This window comes from Podarcis cretensis (assembly GCF_951804945.1).
Source record: "Podarcis cretensis genome assembly, chromosome: 6".
NCBI lineage: Eukaryota > Metazoa > Chordata > Lepidosauria > Squamata > Lacertidae > Podarcis > Podarcis cretensis.
Window position 1 is genome coordinate 62629933 of NC_137175.1, and position 17349 is coordinate 62647281.

Genomic DNA, 17349 nt, shown 5'->3' on the forward strand with positions numbered 1-17349 from the left:
ATCTCTCACTCAGTTAGGCAACCTTGGGCCCATCACAGTCTGTCAGCCTAACTGAGCTTGCAGAGTTGTGAGGATGAAATGGAGAGGAGAGAACTATGTAAACCCCCCTCCCTTGAGTTCCTTCGAGGAAAGATGAGATATAAATGTAGCAGCAGCAGTAGTAATCCTTTTAATTTACAAAGTTTTATACTTCATTTAAAATTACAGATAGGTAGCCGTGTTGGTCTGCCATAGTCAAAACAAAAAAAATTCCTTCCAGTAGCACCTTAAAGACCAACTAAGTTAGTTCTTGGTATGAGCTTTCGTGTGCATGCACACTTCTTCAGATACAGTGTATCTGAAGAAGTGTGTATGCACACGAAAGCTCATACCAAGAACTAACTTAGTTGGTCTTTAAGGTGCTACTGGAAGGAATTTTTTTTGTTTTTTCATTTAAAATATTTTTATATGTTCTTCATTGCAAATACAAATCCAGAGGGGCTTACAAATTAAAACAAATCCAGATGCATCATACTAGTACTATAAACAATGTGGATAGTTACAACCAGTCAAATAAAAAAATATATCAGTGCTGGTACTTTAGGCCGCCAAAAACTTGGCCAAACACCCATGTCTTCAGCAAGAATCAAAAGGTTAAAGAGTAGGCCTCATCCATATCTCAGAGGGAAAGGAGTTCCAAACTAGGTGCCACCACTAAAAAGGCTTTCTTCCCATGTTGCCATATAGCTCAGCTAAGAAGGGTTCCCTAGCAGATCTTAACAAGCAGGCAAGTATACACAGGATAAGAAATTCTCCCAGGTGTCTATTCCCCAGATTGTATCTGGTTTTGTAAGTCAACAGGAGTACCCTGAAGTGGTAACATAGAGAGGGTCTGTATATTTCTTTCAGAATTGGTATTACGTATTTGGTGACAGGACACCCCAGATAAAAGTGTAACCACCATATTTTGCACTATCTGAAGCTTTCTTCAAGAACAGCCCCACACAAAGCGCCTCCAGTCTTGAGGTCTCTGTTTCACTGTGAGCTTCTGAATGCCAGTTGGTGGGAATCACAATTGGGGTGTCTGCTGTTGACCTCAGATCCTGCTTTTTGACTTCCCATAGGCATCTGGTTGGCCATGATGAGCCATGGGTCTGGTTCAGCAGGCTCTTCTTATGTTCTTATGTACTTTGGCAAGGCCAAATGTGGTAAAAGGCACTTGAGCCTCCAGTGATAATGGCTGTGATGGCACTCCCAGGTCACATGCCAGTTCCTTCAGCGAGAGTGCAACCTGTCCAGAACAGAAAACCTCCCTGATTTCCAGACCTATACCTTATCAGGATTTATATTCAACTTATTGGCCCCCCATTGACCCACCTCTGTATCTAATCACCAGTCCAAGACCTGCACAGCCTTGACTGGCTCAGTTGTACAGAGAAAGGTAGTTGGGTATCATCAGCATACTGATCACACCTCTCTCCAAACCCTCCAATGTGCACTTCCAACAGCTGCAAATAGATGTTGATATAAAAAATTACTGTACAAAAAATTGATGGGAGCATAGTGTGCTATGTAAATGTTACAGTATTGAAAGCACTGTTGGAAATAGCCATTGGCAGGAAACATAAGCAGGAAATTGATGTGCCTCTAGGTAGACCTGTTAAAACAGTATGCTGGCCAGCCCCACTAGGCAATAGCCCTAATCATACTATAAGTGGTGCTGGGTTATTTGCATGCAATTTAAAATATGGAAGCTTTCCAAATTACAACGCATTTCCAATGTGGTTCTTAGTGCTAAACTTCTTGCCCCCTTGTTTTAAGCAAAATAAAGAGACAGATGCATTATTTGTTCAGTATCTAAATGCCTTACATTTTTACAGGGCTATGTATTTTATTGTGTTGAAGGTGCATTTTTCTTGCTCTTGCTAAACGGATCTGGATCTGGTCAGTGCATAGTTGGGAGCCCACCTTGAAATTCTATGTTTGCCACCTTAAAGGAGGATTATAAATGCAAGAGATAGCTAAAATAACCAATAAGAGAAAATGAAGATGTTTTTGCAGTTTGTCTAATGTATTGATTCCCTCTCCTCTCTCTCTTGCTCGCTTTTCAGCAATGATGATGCATTTAACCAGATGGCTGTTGCTCCTTTCCCATTACCCTCCAGCTCCCAGTCTTCCATTGAGGTAAGATACTTTCTGATTAGTGTTTCCTAAATGAAAGCAATTAATCATAATTAGCAGATTAATATAAACCATGGCATTCATCTAATTAAACTCTACAAAAAAACATTCAGCAGAAGGCCAACAGAGCATGAATTTCACTTCATAATGCAATAGCTGGCATGGTTCACTGTTGTGCACGTCTGTTTGCATTTTTTCAGTGATGCAAAATCAGCTCTATTTAAGTTTGAAACATTAAACACAGAGATGAACTATTCTGAAAACCTGATACCTGAAGCATTTTCTCTCCCAAAACCAAAGACGGAGCACGCCAGTTCACATAGGGGCACCCTGAGTGTTTTTTGGAGTGACATCCTTGGGTCTTGTTGATGTATATGTGTGTGTTAAAGAGCATAATGAGAATAAAGGGGCTTGCTGTGTAGGTCAGCACAACCTCTTTATATTAAGTTCTGAGACAAATAGGCAGCATATTCAAATGATACAGTATAGGTGTTGTGTACTCCAAGCATCTACCTTGTCCTCTCACAGCTGCATTCTGTAGAAGCTCCTCATAAACAATTGTCTTGTCCATCAATACCACCTGGGCATTGAGTCTAGGAACATGTACCTTCTCAGACCAGCACTCCAGAAAGGGCCAAAGCCTCCATAACACTGCCTTCAGAAACTGTTCCAGTTAGGCAGCCCAGTAAGATACTATGGCTGATGATATCAAAAGCTACTAAAAGGTTCAGGAGAACTCACAGGGTTGCACTCCCCCTGTTCATTCCCCTATGTAAGTTATTCATCAAGTTGACAGCCAAATCTTTCCTAACTCAGTTGGAAGGCTGGCTAAAACAGATCCAAATAATAATGAGTTTCATTCAAGACTGTCTGGAGTTAAAAGGCTGCTACTCTCTGCAATGCCTTTCTCAAAAATTGTAAATTAGTCACCAGGCAAACACTTGAATCCAAACTACCCCAGCTCCAAATTAGGGTCTGATTATCACTTTTAATGGATCATGCCATCCATTAAAACAGGAACCTTCTATCACGTTGTTAGAGTCAACATGACATTGGAGATAGAGAAATATCAACAGTGGTATTCCCTTGCATGCCAGAGCACCAGGTAGAACTTTTCATCTTGTGCAGAATTGAGTGTGAATTTTCAAGGACAATGGAAAGAGTTTCACTTGTACTTACCGTATTCCTATCCGAACGTAACAACTATTGTCAACAATAGAACATTCTTCTTCTGGGTTTATTCAATATTAACAATTCATGGATTCATGGAGTGGATCCAGAGGTAGACCTTGCATATGTCCATAGAAAATGCAGCTATTGCATGTGCCTACAAGCCCTCTAGTAACACAGGTGGCACTGTGGGTTAAACCACTGAGCCTAGGGCTTGCCAATTAGAAGTTTGGCGGTTCAAATCCCCGCAACAGGGTGAGCTCCCATTGCTTGGTCCCAGCTCCTGCCAACCTAGCAGTTCAAAAGCACGTCAAAGTGCAAGTAGATAAATAGGTACCGCTCCGGCGGGAAGGTAAATGGCATTTCCGTGCACTGCTCTGGTTCGCCAAAAGCGGCTTAGTCATGCTAGCCACATGACCCGGAAGCTGTACGCCTGCTTCCTTGGTCAGTAAAGTGATATGAGCTCCACAACCCCAGAGTTGTCTGTGACTGGACCTAATGGTCAGGGATCCCTTTACCTTTTACCTTTACAAGCCCTCTGTCTCCAAATTGTGCCATCCACACCACAATACAGAAAATTGGAAAGCCGGAAAAACCTATGTACATAGCAAATAATTCAAGAAAATGTGCCAGGCTACAAACTGCAGGTCACATTTCGACCTTTTCACACAACTACATCTGGTCTTATGCCAACTTCACATTTGAACCTCATTGAGTTGCCTTTGGGAAATCCACCATTTTGGACAATGGCCAGTTTCTTCCAGCATCCATTGAAAACAAAACAGTATCTGACTCATAGAGAAAGTAGGTTTCTACAGTCAGGAAACTCTGGGATTGCTGCCAAACTTATTTGGAAGCCAGGCCAAAAGGATGGTGTATCTATATTGGTGAAATATCATAATATGGAATTCCAGAAGTTTGATAATGAGCATCTATTATGTTGCCTTTTGTTTTGACTTGCAAGCCCAATGATTATGCATGGCAACTTTATAAATAAGAGAAAAGATTTTCCTCCTTCACATTGGTCCATGCCCTCTTCAAATACGCTTGTTCTCATTTTTATTATAGAGAGTTGATTTTCTATCATAACCCAGGAGTAGTGTGTCAATTTCTGGATAATTACTGTTTCCCTGATTGTATTTTATTTTTTTGCTGAATTGATGTTCCTTGGTATTTAGTCAAATATTTCCTTCTATTATCCAGTTCTTCTGCTTTAGTTTCTTTGTGATTTCTCACTCTATAGCATTTTTTTTCACTTTGTGCGTCTTTTATACCCAAACAACATTATTCTGGTAATGACTTGGTGAAATACGTAACATTATGCAGTTGCATAGTTTAATCATGTTGTGGTACACCATCGGTTTTTAAAATGTTACTAAAGATGTGGGGTGTGCTGGTGTCCTGTGCCCTGTGTGTGTGCACAGTGAAGCAGAGCAGACTTCACAGGCATAACTCTAGAAAGCCTGGCTTTGAAGGCTATGGATACTTTCCAGTTAATTTGAACGGAAGATTTCATCTTCTGAAAACCTGTTATTTTTCATTTCTGTTATTTATAAGCTGCCTTTCAACCAAAATTGGTTCCCAAGGTAGTTTACAGAATTTTAAAAACTTTCATATATTTAAAACCAACAATAAAACTTCAGGCAGAAAACTAAACCAGGCAGTTAACTATTGCTGTTTTATTAAGAGTTTGTGAGTGTACAGAGCGTGGCTCATTTGATACATGTTCAGGATCTGGGATTTATTAAACTTCCCAGGAATCTCAGCTTTCTTTCTTTCTTTCTTTCTTTCTTTCTTTCTTGACACATTTCTAACTGTTGTGCTGGTGGACCAACATCTGAAAATGTACTGTACGTGTGTTCTCTGCAAAGGAGTGGAAAACCCAAATACTCAGTGTTTTGTACCTTATTCTCTTCCTACTGCTGCTTTTTGGTTCCTAACCTCTATACAGCATGCTGTTTGTGGGAAATGTGCCATCTAAGCCAAGGCTGGGATTGCAGTGAAGTGACAGAAAACAAGAGTGATCTGAATGGTCATATGTGGGTATTTGTGTTTCCAGAGCCTTGTGGACCATAGCCCAGATGACCAGTTGAACACTGTTCATGAAAGCAAGGCTGATTTGTTGAGTCTCCCTCCAAATAAATATATTCTGTAGTTTTATTGTTAAAATTTTAAGTGAAATTCACGTTCCTAAATTGAAAAACAAAACTTTTTCACCAGGACCACAGTACCACCGAATCTGCAAGTGGTGAAGAAGATACCAGTTGGGAATTTCTTACAAAAAGCTCAGCGGATGATGTGTACACTAAACTAGTAAGCATGCACTGCAAGAAATATGCAAATTTCTTTACAGAGTCAAGGTTCCAGTAAGGGGGGGGGATTGAAAATGAAAGAGAAGCAGGATATGACATTGGTGCAGTTTTACACACTGTATAGACCAGCCCCAAACAGCAGAGAAACTATAATTGAATTTTGGTGCCCTATATGTGTGTTAAACTTGAACCTTGGATTCTCTTGTTGGGACGGGGCAAACAATCAAAACTATAATTCTTTTGGTGAGTATAAATTAGACAGAGAGGGTAAAATGATGTCAAGCTGGCACAGAACCATGCATGGCATTGAGGACCATAGCTGTTTAGAGATCTTGCTAAGTCCCTCCAGGATTTGTATTTTCAAGTGTATAGCTATAACTGTAAGAGCTAAAAATTTAACATTTGAAAAAGTTAATGAACTGTGAGATTCTCAAGAAGATAAATTCAGTCTCAATTCTGAATTCAAATAATCAATTCTTCTCTTCTGAAACTCACATCATCTCAACCCCCACCACACACCCCTCTGCTAATGAGATCTAGCATAAAGTTCCTAGTAGTGGTTTGATAGTGCCGTTTATTCCCTGTGGAGAATGTTAGAGAAGAGAGAGAGCCCTGTTGACGGGTTTTCCTTCAAGTGCTTCTGCCAACTGAGGCGAAGTGGTTGGTTACCAGAGTGAGAACCTCCTCAGTGGTGGCACCCTACTTGTGGCATTCCCTGCTTGCCCAGAGACGCCTGGGTGATGTCAGTATTGCTATCCTTTCAATGCCAGGCACTTGTGCACTCTCAGGTTTTTAAATGTATTTGTCTTTTTAAGGTATTGTTGTTTATATTTTATTTATTCGCTTTATTATCTCATTTTTGTGAACTGCCCCAGAAAATTTGCTAAAGAGTAAAATACAAATATTTCGAATAAATGAATTCATCCACCTGGCAGTCAGGAAGAGTGGCACACATCTGTTCTCTGGTAGTACTCAGAAAATACATTTTTACATGGATGCTTGAATGCCTCAGCTGTTCAGCATGCCAATATATTTCAACTGCTTTCTATGTCAAAGCAACTTAAGGCAACCCAATCATGCTAGGCATACAGTTATGGGTATTTTGTATTTATGATTTAAAAGAATAGTATAAAATTCTTGAGATTTCAGGAAGCCTTTTTATGTCAGTGTTCTTTCATGTATTTATTACAGCTATTTATATCCCATCTTTGAGGCTGCAAATCCTTTGACTGCTGCTTATAAGTAACACCAGTGTGTATTTTGAGAAGGGGAGGGGGTGAGGAATGAGCAGTATCACCATAGAGCAAATTATAAGGAGGATTCCTAGTAGGGCAGCTGGTGGTAGACAGCCTCATAAAAGGAGGAAACAGTCCAGCTGCAACAGGCATGGGTTCCTGATATTATCTCTGGCTGCCTCCCTTGCTTTTCTGGAATCCTTCCCACAGGGCAGTTGACAGTAGATGGCTCTGTGGGGGAAGGTGCAATCCAGCGGGAACTGCAACATGCGTTTAATGTTGTTTTTGTCCCTCCCCACAGGCCAGTTTGTGCCTGTTGCCCACTTAGCTGGAGCAGCCTGTGGAGACTTCTTCACCTCTCTGTCAAGCTCTCTTCCCTTCTGACAGATTTTGATCCAAAGGGTTTAAGGCCACCCTCGAGCAGGACATTGGTTGCTTGCACTGTGACACACAATGTATGAGAAACTGATTGACGTGTCAGTCTCTAAATACCTTGATGAGACTAAAATGAGAATAAGTTGTAGAGAGTAGAGAGCAAGCCATTTCAGCACACACCTGTTTTTAATTTGTCACAAACCCTTTTTGAGACTAGTAATAGGTCACTGTTGCAAGTCTTCAGCTACCTTCTACATACTAAAGCTTCTGCAAATGGAAGTGGTTAAAGTACAGCAAAATGCTTTGGATTTATTTCCTCAACATATAAAATTTCTTAATATTCAATCTATAAAAGTACTCTTATAGAGCAGCTTACAATAAACAATAATTAGACACAAAACAATTAAAATGATGGCGGCACAGCTGACCATAGACTGGTAAAACTGGAGTTAAACCAATACCTGGGAGATTTCTGTGTTTTAAAAGCTTTACCTGGCACGAGAAAAGGATGTCAAGCTGCTCACCACTCTGGAAAAAAATCAAAATCCAGGGTGAAAAGACCCTCCCTCTGGTCTGCATTTGTTTTACCTCTGACAGCAAAAAGCGACTCCAGAAATGAGAGTTAGGCTAATAGCTACAGCACAAATGCCTAGAAATTTACTATGTAGGCTGGTTTTTCTGTTTTCTTCCTCTGCGCACAGCCTATTTAGCATTACTATTTGAATGTTGCCTTCTGAGTGGCTATATTCAGACATAACAATAAATTTTAAAAAATCAGTTCCCAATCTTGAACATTTTTGGCTTAATATGTTAGCCTTTCATCCATAATCATTAATGGGAAAATATGATGGAATCAAGGATCACAAAGGTGGGCTTCAGGAAGCAGTAATTTATGTGAAGCTGGACTTTTCCACTGTTGGCTTGGGAAAGTAAAAGTTCCCTCCATGCTGGTGCAGCTTGGACTTTGCATAGGTGGGTAGTAGGAACTCTATGCACATAGGGGCTTGAAGAAGACAATAGAATGCTACAAAAACTTGATCTGATTTGCACCTCTCGTGTGTGCAGATCAGAACATAAGTATTTTTTATGTCACCCTTTCCTGAATTTTATGAAACAGTTTTCAGCTGAAACACACACACACACACACACACACACAGAAAGAGATAACATTTTTTGATGCATTTATCACAAAGTGTTTTGATTGCATACATACTTAATTACAAATGTTGTGCAGTTGTTGTTTTAATTGCATAGAAATGTGGAATAGGGATGGAATGGATTTGGGGCTGAACAGAAACAGATCACAAATATAATGATCCATCTATCCCTAGCAGCTATTAGAAAAAGTCCCTTGCAGGCTTGGGGAACCTTATGGCCTTCCAGATGTTAGACTCTGACTCCTATTAGCCAAGTCACCATAGCCAATTATCAGGGTTGATGGAAGTTGCCAAAGGTTTCTCCACCCTGGTCTGCTGCTAGTCTAAGGCATCTGTTCTTGGGTCCTTTAAATTGCAAGCGATCACCTTCAAAAGGACCCTGAACTTGTACATGCAGAGACAAATGCAACTGCGGCTTTCATTCACAGTGTATATGATACCAGAAGAAATGCTGTGTTATGTATTAAAAGTGACCCAATAAAAAATTTTGTTACATTTTGAAGGGTATGTCTTTGGTGCATTGCACAAGAGGCAAATGGAAGGTTCTCCCTTCCCAGTAAACAAGTGATTTTAAACCTTCCGTGTTTACTTAACAGGGAAATAGCATGAGTGATAGCTCCAGTGTGGTTTTTAGATGCGTGTTCTTACTTTGCTTCACTGTACATACAGGGTAATGAAATGTTCTGTTCAGCAGGAGGCTTTTTCAACTTGATCACTATTAAAGCTGAAAGGTGGGTGTCCTTGAATCTGCCCTACTGTCAAGCATCAGATTATGTTGATGGCTTCAAAGGAGAGATTCATACAAATATTTCCCAATATTTCTGTGACAAATAAAATACTGATGAGCACACAAATCCAGTGGCGTGTTTTTATTTTTATTTTTCAGCAGCATAATCTGTCTCTTTAAAATATAATCATGTGTAATACAGTATTGGAGGACGCAGCTGGCAGTGTGTGGGAAACAAATGTTTGAAGGATGTTTTTCTTGTGGCATCTTTTCAGTATTTCAGCTCAACCATTCCTCATAATACTAAACATCAATTTTTAACTTATATGCTTTGTCCCACTGTTATGATATTTTGTAAAAGCAGGTGGAAAATGATGCTTTCGTTGGCAGGACTTTTGTTTGAATAAGCATGCTGTATTAAAAGTCTGGAAGTTATGCTATGGTGTCTCACGTAGTGCTTCAAAAATGGGTGCAATTTGCTTATTTTGTGAAATAAGAAAAGCTTACTATACACAAGCTAGTACAAAATTACTATCCCTTGAACGTTGGAAGTCTACCTCAGCCTCCTTTAACGTCTGATATTTCACCAAACATTTTTTACAAGCTTATTTTCTGAACCATAAGGGATAAATGGGTGTTTCTGTTATTCTTCTGCAAAAGGTAATATCTTAGAATGCCAAAAACAAGATTCACATATTAAAGGTGTAACTGCAGAAGCACAGAATATGTCACAAACATGGTTATCACATTTAATCAGACAAATTAGTTATATTTAGGTTTGAAGAAATAAAGGTAGCATTTTTTGCAGTTCATCTTCTTTAAGTTGTGCATTCTTGTCCTTATTGAGGCATCTGCATTATAAGCATTTTGAGGTAGTTTTCCTACAGACACAGTAGCTATCTAGTTAGGGTACTTGGCTGTGTTCCCAAAGAAGTAAACTGGATTTTGATTGGTCTCACACTAAATGGCCTTTTCTCAGTTTGGCCTGCTGTCTAAGAAAATGATGACAAGGTAGGCCTTCAGGGGGACTTAAATGTAGTAAGAGAGGTCTAATCTTAAATGAGCCACATGAAAAAGTAAGCAATATATTCCTAATTCTATATGATACTAAGCTTCACCTGAAGAGCGTTTAACACGGACCAGTAATCTATGTGGTCTACAAGTGCATTGAACTGTGAATTGAGTATTTCAGTTTGGGGCGATTTATTTCAGGGAATGAGGGCTGCGATAAAACAGGTTACACTTGAAAGTGTGTATCTTTGCACAGGTCTTTGCTTTCAGATAAACCTTTAATTTGGGGGTTGTTTTTGATAGGATGTCGGTGCCAAGCTTGACAAGCAGGTGATAGAGAACCAGCAAATAACAGCAGAGCAACCTACAGAAAATGTATGTATTATACTCCAAATGGTTTCTTATTCATTTATTTTATTATTATTAACAGTTTATTATTGTTATTATGTATATGTGAGTCTGGTTTAACGTGTTTCTGAAGGTGATTTACGAACTTAAAAGTAAAAATGACAGAAAAAACAATGGAGAAGGTTTTTAAAAATTGCAAACAAACACCTAAGGCAAATATATTTTCATCCACTTAGCTACAAGCCTCTATCTTATTAGGAATAAGACTGTTATCCCTCATTCAACCAACCTCTGCATCTAGACCTCAATCCAGGGCCTTCTCAGTCCTTCCTCATTCAAGTGTCAACAGAGAAATAGTGTTTGGTAACATCCATGTACTGATAACACCTTACACCAATTTTCCTATTGACAGCTCTCAATGACTTCATCTAGTTCTTAAATAGCACGGGAGACAATGCAGTGCTCCATGGCACCACATAGGTCAAAAGCCAGTGGGGGTGGTGAAATAGGTATCCAGTGATGTTTTCTGGAGATAAGGTTGCAACTGTTGCAGAACCATGGCCCCAATCTCCCATAGATGGTCCAGGAAGATGCCATCCAATGCTGGTATGAGGTTGAGTAGGAGCTGCAGCATGGTGCCCCTTTTCCCTCTCTTTCCCTCATCCATCTATGTAACGAAGGCTGATTCAATCCCAAATCTGGATTTGAAACCAGATTAAAATGTCCCCAAATAATGACTGCAATCCTCTTGAGTAGGACCTTGCCCCCAAAGGCCATATTTGCAGCTGGACAGTAGTTGTTTGCTATTTAGTTCAGGGTGGGTTTCCTTTCAGGAGTGTCCTTAATGCTACCTTCAAGGAGGCAGGTGCGCCCCCCCCCAGTGCAAGACATTTATCACACCCTGGGCCCACCCATTCATGCCCCTTCCATCTAGCTTTAATGAGCCATGAAAGGCAAGGGTGAAGAGGGCACATCCTTGGGAGCTTACTCCCAAGCACCAGACCAGTGTCATCAGGCTGCAAAACCCAAAGCTGATCCCACAAAGCACAGCTGACTCAGAGCTGCATCAATTACGGCATCTAGCTCACTACAGAGGTGAACAACGTCTTTCTCAAAGTGCCCAGCAAGGGTTTCTGAGGTGTCCTGGGCTCCATCCACCAATATAAGTGTCAAGAACCGTCCTGACGAGCTCCATTGCAAATGGCTGAAAGACGCGGCAGTAGAAGCAATGAAGTGGTCCCTCTTTGTTGCTTTTACCACCGCACCGTAGGTACAGTTGTGGGCTCTTGTAGCAGACCTCTTTTAGCTCAGAAAAAGTACGCTTTTATTTAGTTTATAATAGCAATCTTTTAAATGACCTTGTAAAACAAGCCAGAAATAATAATGGAAAACATGGGATTCTTGTAAAACACTGTCAAGATTTTACCAAAGCTCTTAAACCTTATGGTAAATAATGTTTCAGTAGTATGTTCTCTGACCAAAATTTTTGAAATTGCAGCATCAGAGGTAAGTAGATTATTACTTCTAAAGCTATTAAATGTTATTTTACGCTCCCCACTTCTGATCTATATAAAAGATCTCTGTACTGTAGTTTCAACTTCTTGTTTGGGTTTTAGGAGGCTTAACAGTTCAATGTCTTTGATTTATCTCCCCCCCCCCCTTTTCCCTTCCAGTTTCGTAACCAATTAAAGCAATCAAAGTCTTCAACAGTAATCCCTATCAGTTTACACAAGATATCTTTGGCTCCGGCACCTTCTTATTCTCCAGAGACAGAATTCACCAGCAGAAGTATGAACTTCTTACTTCTTTCTGAAGAATACCTTTCATTCAATACAAAGCTTTTTAGCATGATAATAGCATGCAATGTTTTATTTTAATTTAAAAGTCTAGATTAACAGCTACAGTGTCGTTTACTTTTACATGCTTTAACATATTTTTTCTTAGAACATTTCATGTAACAAACATATTTTATCTACCACCTCACTCTGCTCAATGGAAAGACCAGGCGTTGTTGTCCATGTGTATGCTACCCTTAGGCTTCCTGCTTCGCTTATAAGAATGATGCATGAGCAGTATAACTGCTGAGATAAGGGCTCAGAAACCTCAGCCATGCTAACTCTGCAATCACCAAAATCCCATAATGTATTAATAAATAACAGAGGTTGCCACAGCTGAGCATTGTGAACTTCTGTCACACTGCTTGTATGAATAAACCAATATTATGAGTGAAGAAACTTGTCAACACCAGTGAAGCAAGCTCTTGACTGCCCTTCGGGTGGCAGAAGATCCAGAAGAGGATCTGGTGTGTGAGTGTGAGCGAGCATGTGTGTGCAGCTAGATATAACGAGTGCCCTAGCTTATCAGAATGGTGTGTCACCTTCCCTAAACGTTAACTTGCATGTGCATTGTGAAACTGCATCCAAAGCAGCATACCTCAAATCACAAGAATTTAATGCAGGTGCAGAGCAAATTTTGACACTGAGTTTATTCCTGTGCAGCTTCTTTCTTTGTTTGGCAATTGTGCTTTTGTTCACCGGTACATTTTATCATTTGTTGCAGGTGGCTTTCCGCTTCCTCTGGTGGATCCAGCGACTTGCCCAATAGTTCCTGGACAAGAAATGACTATAGAAATCTCCAAGGGTCGATCAGGCCTTGGTCTCAGTATTGTAGGAGGAAAGGATACACCACTTGTAAGTTGTTTGGTGGTTTTGGAATACTATTTCAAGTTTTCATGAATCTCAAAGCTGCTCCATTTTTGGTACAATGAAGGAAAGAAATGTGGAAATTCCATAATACATGTTTGACATGTATGCTTGGATGTTCCTTTAATCTCTCCAAAGGACACCACTGGTGGATACTAATATAGCCACAAATTTAATGAAAGCATGTCATGGCCAATATGTATGAGTAGATGTGTGATCACCTTCTTATATTCTAAGCATTCTCTGTTGTGCATGTCTTTAAAACACAAGAAGCTGCTTATTGCTTATATACTTAGCTTATTTCCCACCTATTAAAAATGAATTCAATGTGATTTACAATAATAAAAAATGGTAATTTATGTAGCTACAGTAAGCCATTAATGATCTATGCATTATGAGTTAGTTATGAGATCACTCCAACTTAGCTTTTCCTTGTTCACAAATCTTTGACTTGCTGTTACACCTGAACTAATTCGATTTTGGTTGGTTTTACGCCAAACAAGCATTTTAGTTGGTAAGTCAATAATAGACCTTCTCTTCAGTAAATGGTTTGTTTGAAGCAAAGCAAAACAGAATTTTAATACAAATATAGAATTAGCAGAAATTTCAGTGTGAAAAGTTATAGAAAAGGAAGAATACACTCCATTTGATTTGAGCCTTTCAGCCTGGCTAAAAAGGTAAAGGTAAAGGTACCCCTGCCCATACGGGCCAGTCTTGACAGACTCTGGGGTTGTGCGCCCATCTCACTTAAGAGGCCAGGGGCCAGCGCTGTCCGGAGACACTTCCGGGTCACGTGGCCAGCGTGACATCGCTGCTCTGGCCAGAGCCAGAGCCAGAGCCAGAGCCGCACACGGAAACGCCGTTTACCTTCCCGCTGGTAAGCGGTCCCTATTTATCTACTTGCACCCGGAGGTGCTTTCGAACTGCTAGGTTGGCAGGCGCTGGGACCGAGCAGCGGGAGCGCACCCCGCCGCAGGGATTCGAACCGCCGACCTTTCGATCGGCAAGTCCTAGGCGCTGAGGCTTTAACCCACAGAGCCACCTGCGTCCCACCTAGCACATAATATGGCTAGGAAAGCAACAGCTATAATTGAAATGTATATGAGAGAAAGCAGCAGTCAATATACCAAATCACATAACCTCATTTCCTTGCCATCCTCTTCGTAAGAGCATTAGAAGATTGCTGGTGGAGCAGACCAAAGACCCAGAGGCTAGCGTCCTGTTTCCTACACTGGCCAGCCACATGCTTATGGAAAGCCCACCCAAAGAAGATATGAAGGCAATAACTCTTTCCTGCTGCGATTCACTAGCAAGTGGTGTTCAGAGTCATGCTGCCTCTGATCTTGGTGATAGTATATAGCCATCATGAGTATTAGCCTTTGACAGCCTTATCCTCTATGAATTTGTCTAATCCCCTCTTAAAGCTATCTAAGTTGCGCATAAATTCCCTTAACGCAGCATAGCTTAACCTTAACTATGCACCTTGCTTCATCTGCTGTTGCATATTTGATGCTTCCTTTTTCTGATGAATGCTTAGATTTTCTCTTACGTATATGGTTAAAAGATAGGGGCAGGAGACTAAATATAATAGCTTTTTGCACCAAAGATAAGCTTTTGAAAGTGTGAACTTCAATATCAGTGTGAAAATTGCATAATGTCACTGGAGATGTAAAAACATACGTAGGTTCTTATTAGAAATATGTGAAAACTGTTCCCATGGATTAACAGATTTCTTTATTGAAAAATCCCTCTTTGAAATTTTGACTTTTATTGTCAAAATGCAGATTGAGAGTTCCCATCTTTGGATGATATTACTTGGGTATTGTTGGGCTTTTTACAAAATAATCATGTTTTGTACAGGAGAAATGAAATTTCTACCAGCTTCCTGTCTGCTGCCTCCTTGCTCTCCACAGGCACGTCTCAGAAGACTGGAAAAATATGGTTCATATTTTTTGCCCATTGTTATGTCATGAAGCTACAGTTTAGCAATTTTCATCCTTTTGAGACCAGGGGCCCACCTTTAGTCCAAACAAGCATTTGGGCACCAACTTCTTAATTTTTTAAAAAAATCATTCATTTCTATGTATGATAGGAATGCTGTGGCTACGAGCCATTTTAGGTCAAGCTGCAGCCTGGTATTTGGTCCTGATTCACCTGTTGAAGACTAAAGTATAGTTTGTACAACAGTGAATGCATACAGCTATCATTAGGCTGCAGGACTGGATCTTACGACCTTCATATAACAAGGGAGTCTGAAAAGCTGATTGTAAGAGAAATCCTTCTCCTGCTTTGTGGCCATTCCAGCTGCATTTTTCACTATTCTTGTGAAAATTATACAGTTATGGGAGCATGCTTAATAAAATTTAAACTGCTTTTTTATTTCGGTAAATGCATTAGCAATTTGACCACACACCTTCTTCCTGTATGCAGCCTTAAGCATTTTTTTCATTCAGCAGTAATTTGTACTGCAAAAGAATCCAGTGTTCTGTAAATATATGATCACTCATGCCATAGAAACAAACTAGAAGTTTGACATGAGACCTTGACTTTTTGGTACAGCAGAGTGGTTGTAAATACTGTTAGTGGGACTGCAAAGGAGGAAGCTTCAAAAAAACCCAACTCCATCCATATCTTTATCACAATACTTGCTTTTCAGGCAAGGATATTAATATTTTCTTCCTCCTCCATGTCTTTCTCACTTCATGTCACCTTGCCCTGAGTGATGTAGTGCTACTTCACTTTAAATGTTTTTTAAAACTGAGCACATTCTGTGACCTCCTGCTGACTGCTCTTCCTGTGATGAATAACTTTATACAGAAAGCAAATTCCATGTTACTGAATAAATGAAACCTGTTCAGTTTCATTAGAATTAGCTGCTGAAAGCCACTCTGGAGCATTATTTTGTGTAGATTTTACTGTTCCTATCACATGCTTAAGACTCAGTAAAAACGTGCTAAAACATAGTTATTTATAAATCACTATTTCGTTGAAAAGATCAAAGCAGGTAACAAAAATACATAAACCCATACAGTAAAAACCATATAAAGAGGTTAAAACAGACATCAATTAACTATTGTGGAAAGATTTATTCTTAATTGCCTGTGTAGGAGTAGAAGTGGCTGGGACAACCCAGTCAGATGGGCAGCAAATAGTAGTAGTAGTAGTAGTAGTAGTAGTAGTAGAATAATAAAATAATAATAATAATAATAATAATAATAATAATAATAATAATAATAATAGCAGAAGAAGAAGAATAGAAAAGTTGTGAGCTGGCCTTTAAAAGTTGAAACAGAAACTACCTGCTGAATCTTTCTTGGTAAAGCTTTCCACCGGTAGAGCCAATTTCCACTGGGAGAGCCATTATATCCTAGTTATAAAGGCTTTGTGTCTTCTTGTTGTCAAATGAGCCTTTCCAACTCGGGGAGTGACCAACAGTGCTCCTGCAGATTATCTCCACAATCAAATTAGGATATAATGGTTCAGGTGATGTAAATTATGTAAATCAATGCAAGGACCATGAACCTGTCTCAGTAGTAGATGAGCAGCCTGTGCAACTTCCAAACCAGACCCATGGGCAGCCCCACATAGAACGCATTACAGTAATCCAGTCTGCATGGACCAAAGTGGGCAGGGTATCTCTGTCCAGGAATGGCTTTAGCTGGTGAACAAGGCAAAGCTGGTAAAAGTCGATCCTAGTCACAGAGGACATTAGGACCTCTAATAACAGTGATGTAACTAGGAGTACCCCCAAGCTGCACACCTGCTCCTTCAGAGGGAGTTCAGCCCCATCCAGAACATGTACCTTCTATAGTTCCCAAATGTGGGAACCACCCAAAGAGCCTCCTTCTTCAAGCATAGTTTATCAGCCCTTATCCAGTCCACTGTATTCAGACGCCAATCCAGAGCTTTCACAATCTCCTGGTTCCAATGTTATGGAGAAGTAGAGCTTTGTGACATGAGCATCCTGGTTGTCAAGAATCTTATTTCTACCTGTAGTACCAAGGATGGGACACAGATAGCACTCTCAATTTATGACCTTATAGGCACTGCCTAGTCTTAGAAGCAGTGCTGTTTTTGATGCAAGCTAGAACGATGTTGACCTTGTCATGACACAGCATGCTTTTGATTGATGCTCAGTTCTTTGCTCATTAT

General features: G+C 40.0%; 1 protein-coding gene across 7 annotated transcripts in view; it reads left to right on the forward strand.

Moving 5' to 3' along the window:
- PATJ (PATJ crumbs cell polarity complex component) overlaps window positions 1–17349 on the forward strand; it is a 159397-nt gene that overhangs the window by 114411 nt on the left and 27637 nt on the right. For 6 of the 7 annotated variants that reach the window (XM_079982093.1, XM_079982090.1, XM_079982092.1 and 3 more), the window contains 5 exons: window positions 2091–2163; window positions 5551–5643; window positions 10451–10522; window positions 12169–12283; window positions 13055–13185. In XM_079982093.1, coding sequence (XP_079838219.1) covers window positions 2091–2163; window positions 5551–5643; window positions 10451–10522; window positions 12169–12283; window positions 13055–13185 — 484 coding nt within the window. The remainder of the gene's footprint in view (window positions 1–2090; window positions 2164–5550; window positions 5644–10450; window positions 10523–12168; window positions 12284–13054; window positions 13186–17349) is intronic. The other variant, XM_079982091.1, reaches the window with a different exon arrangement.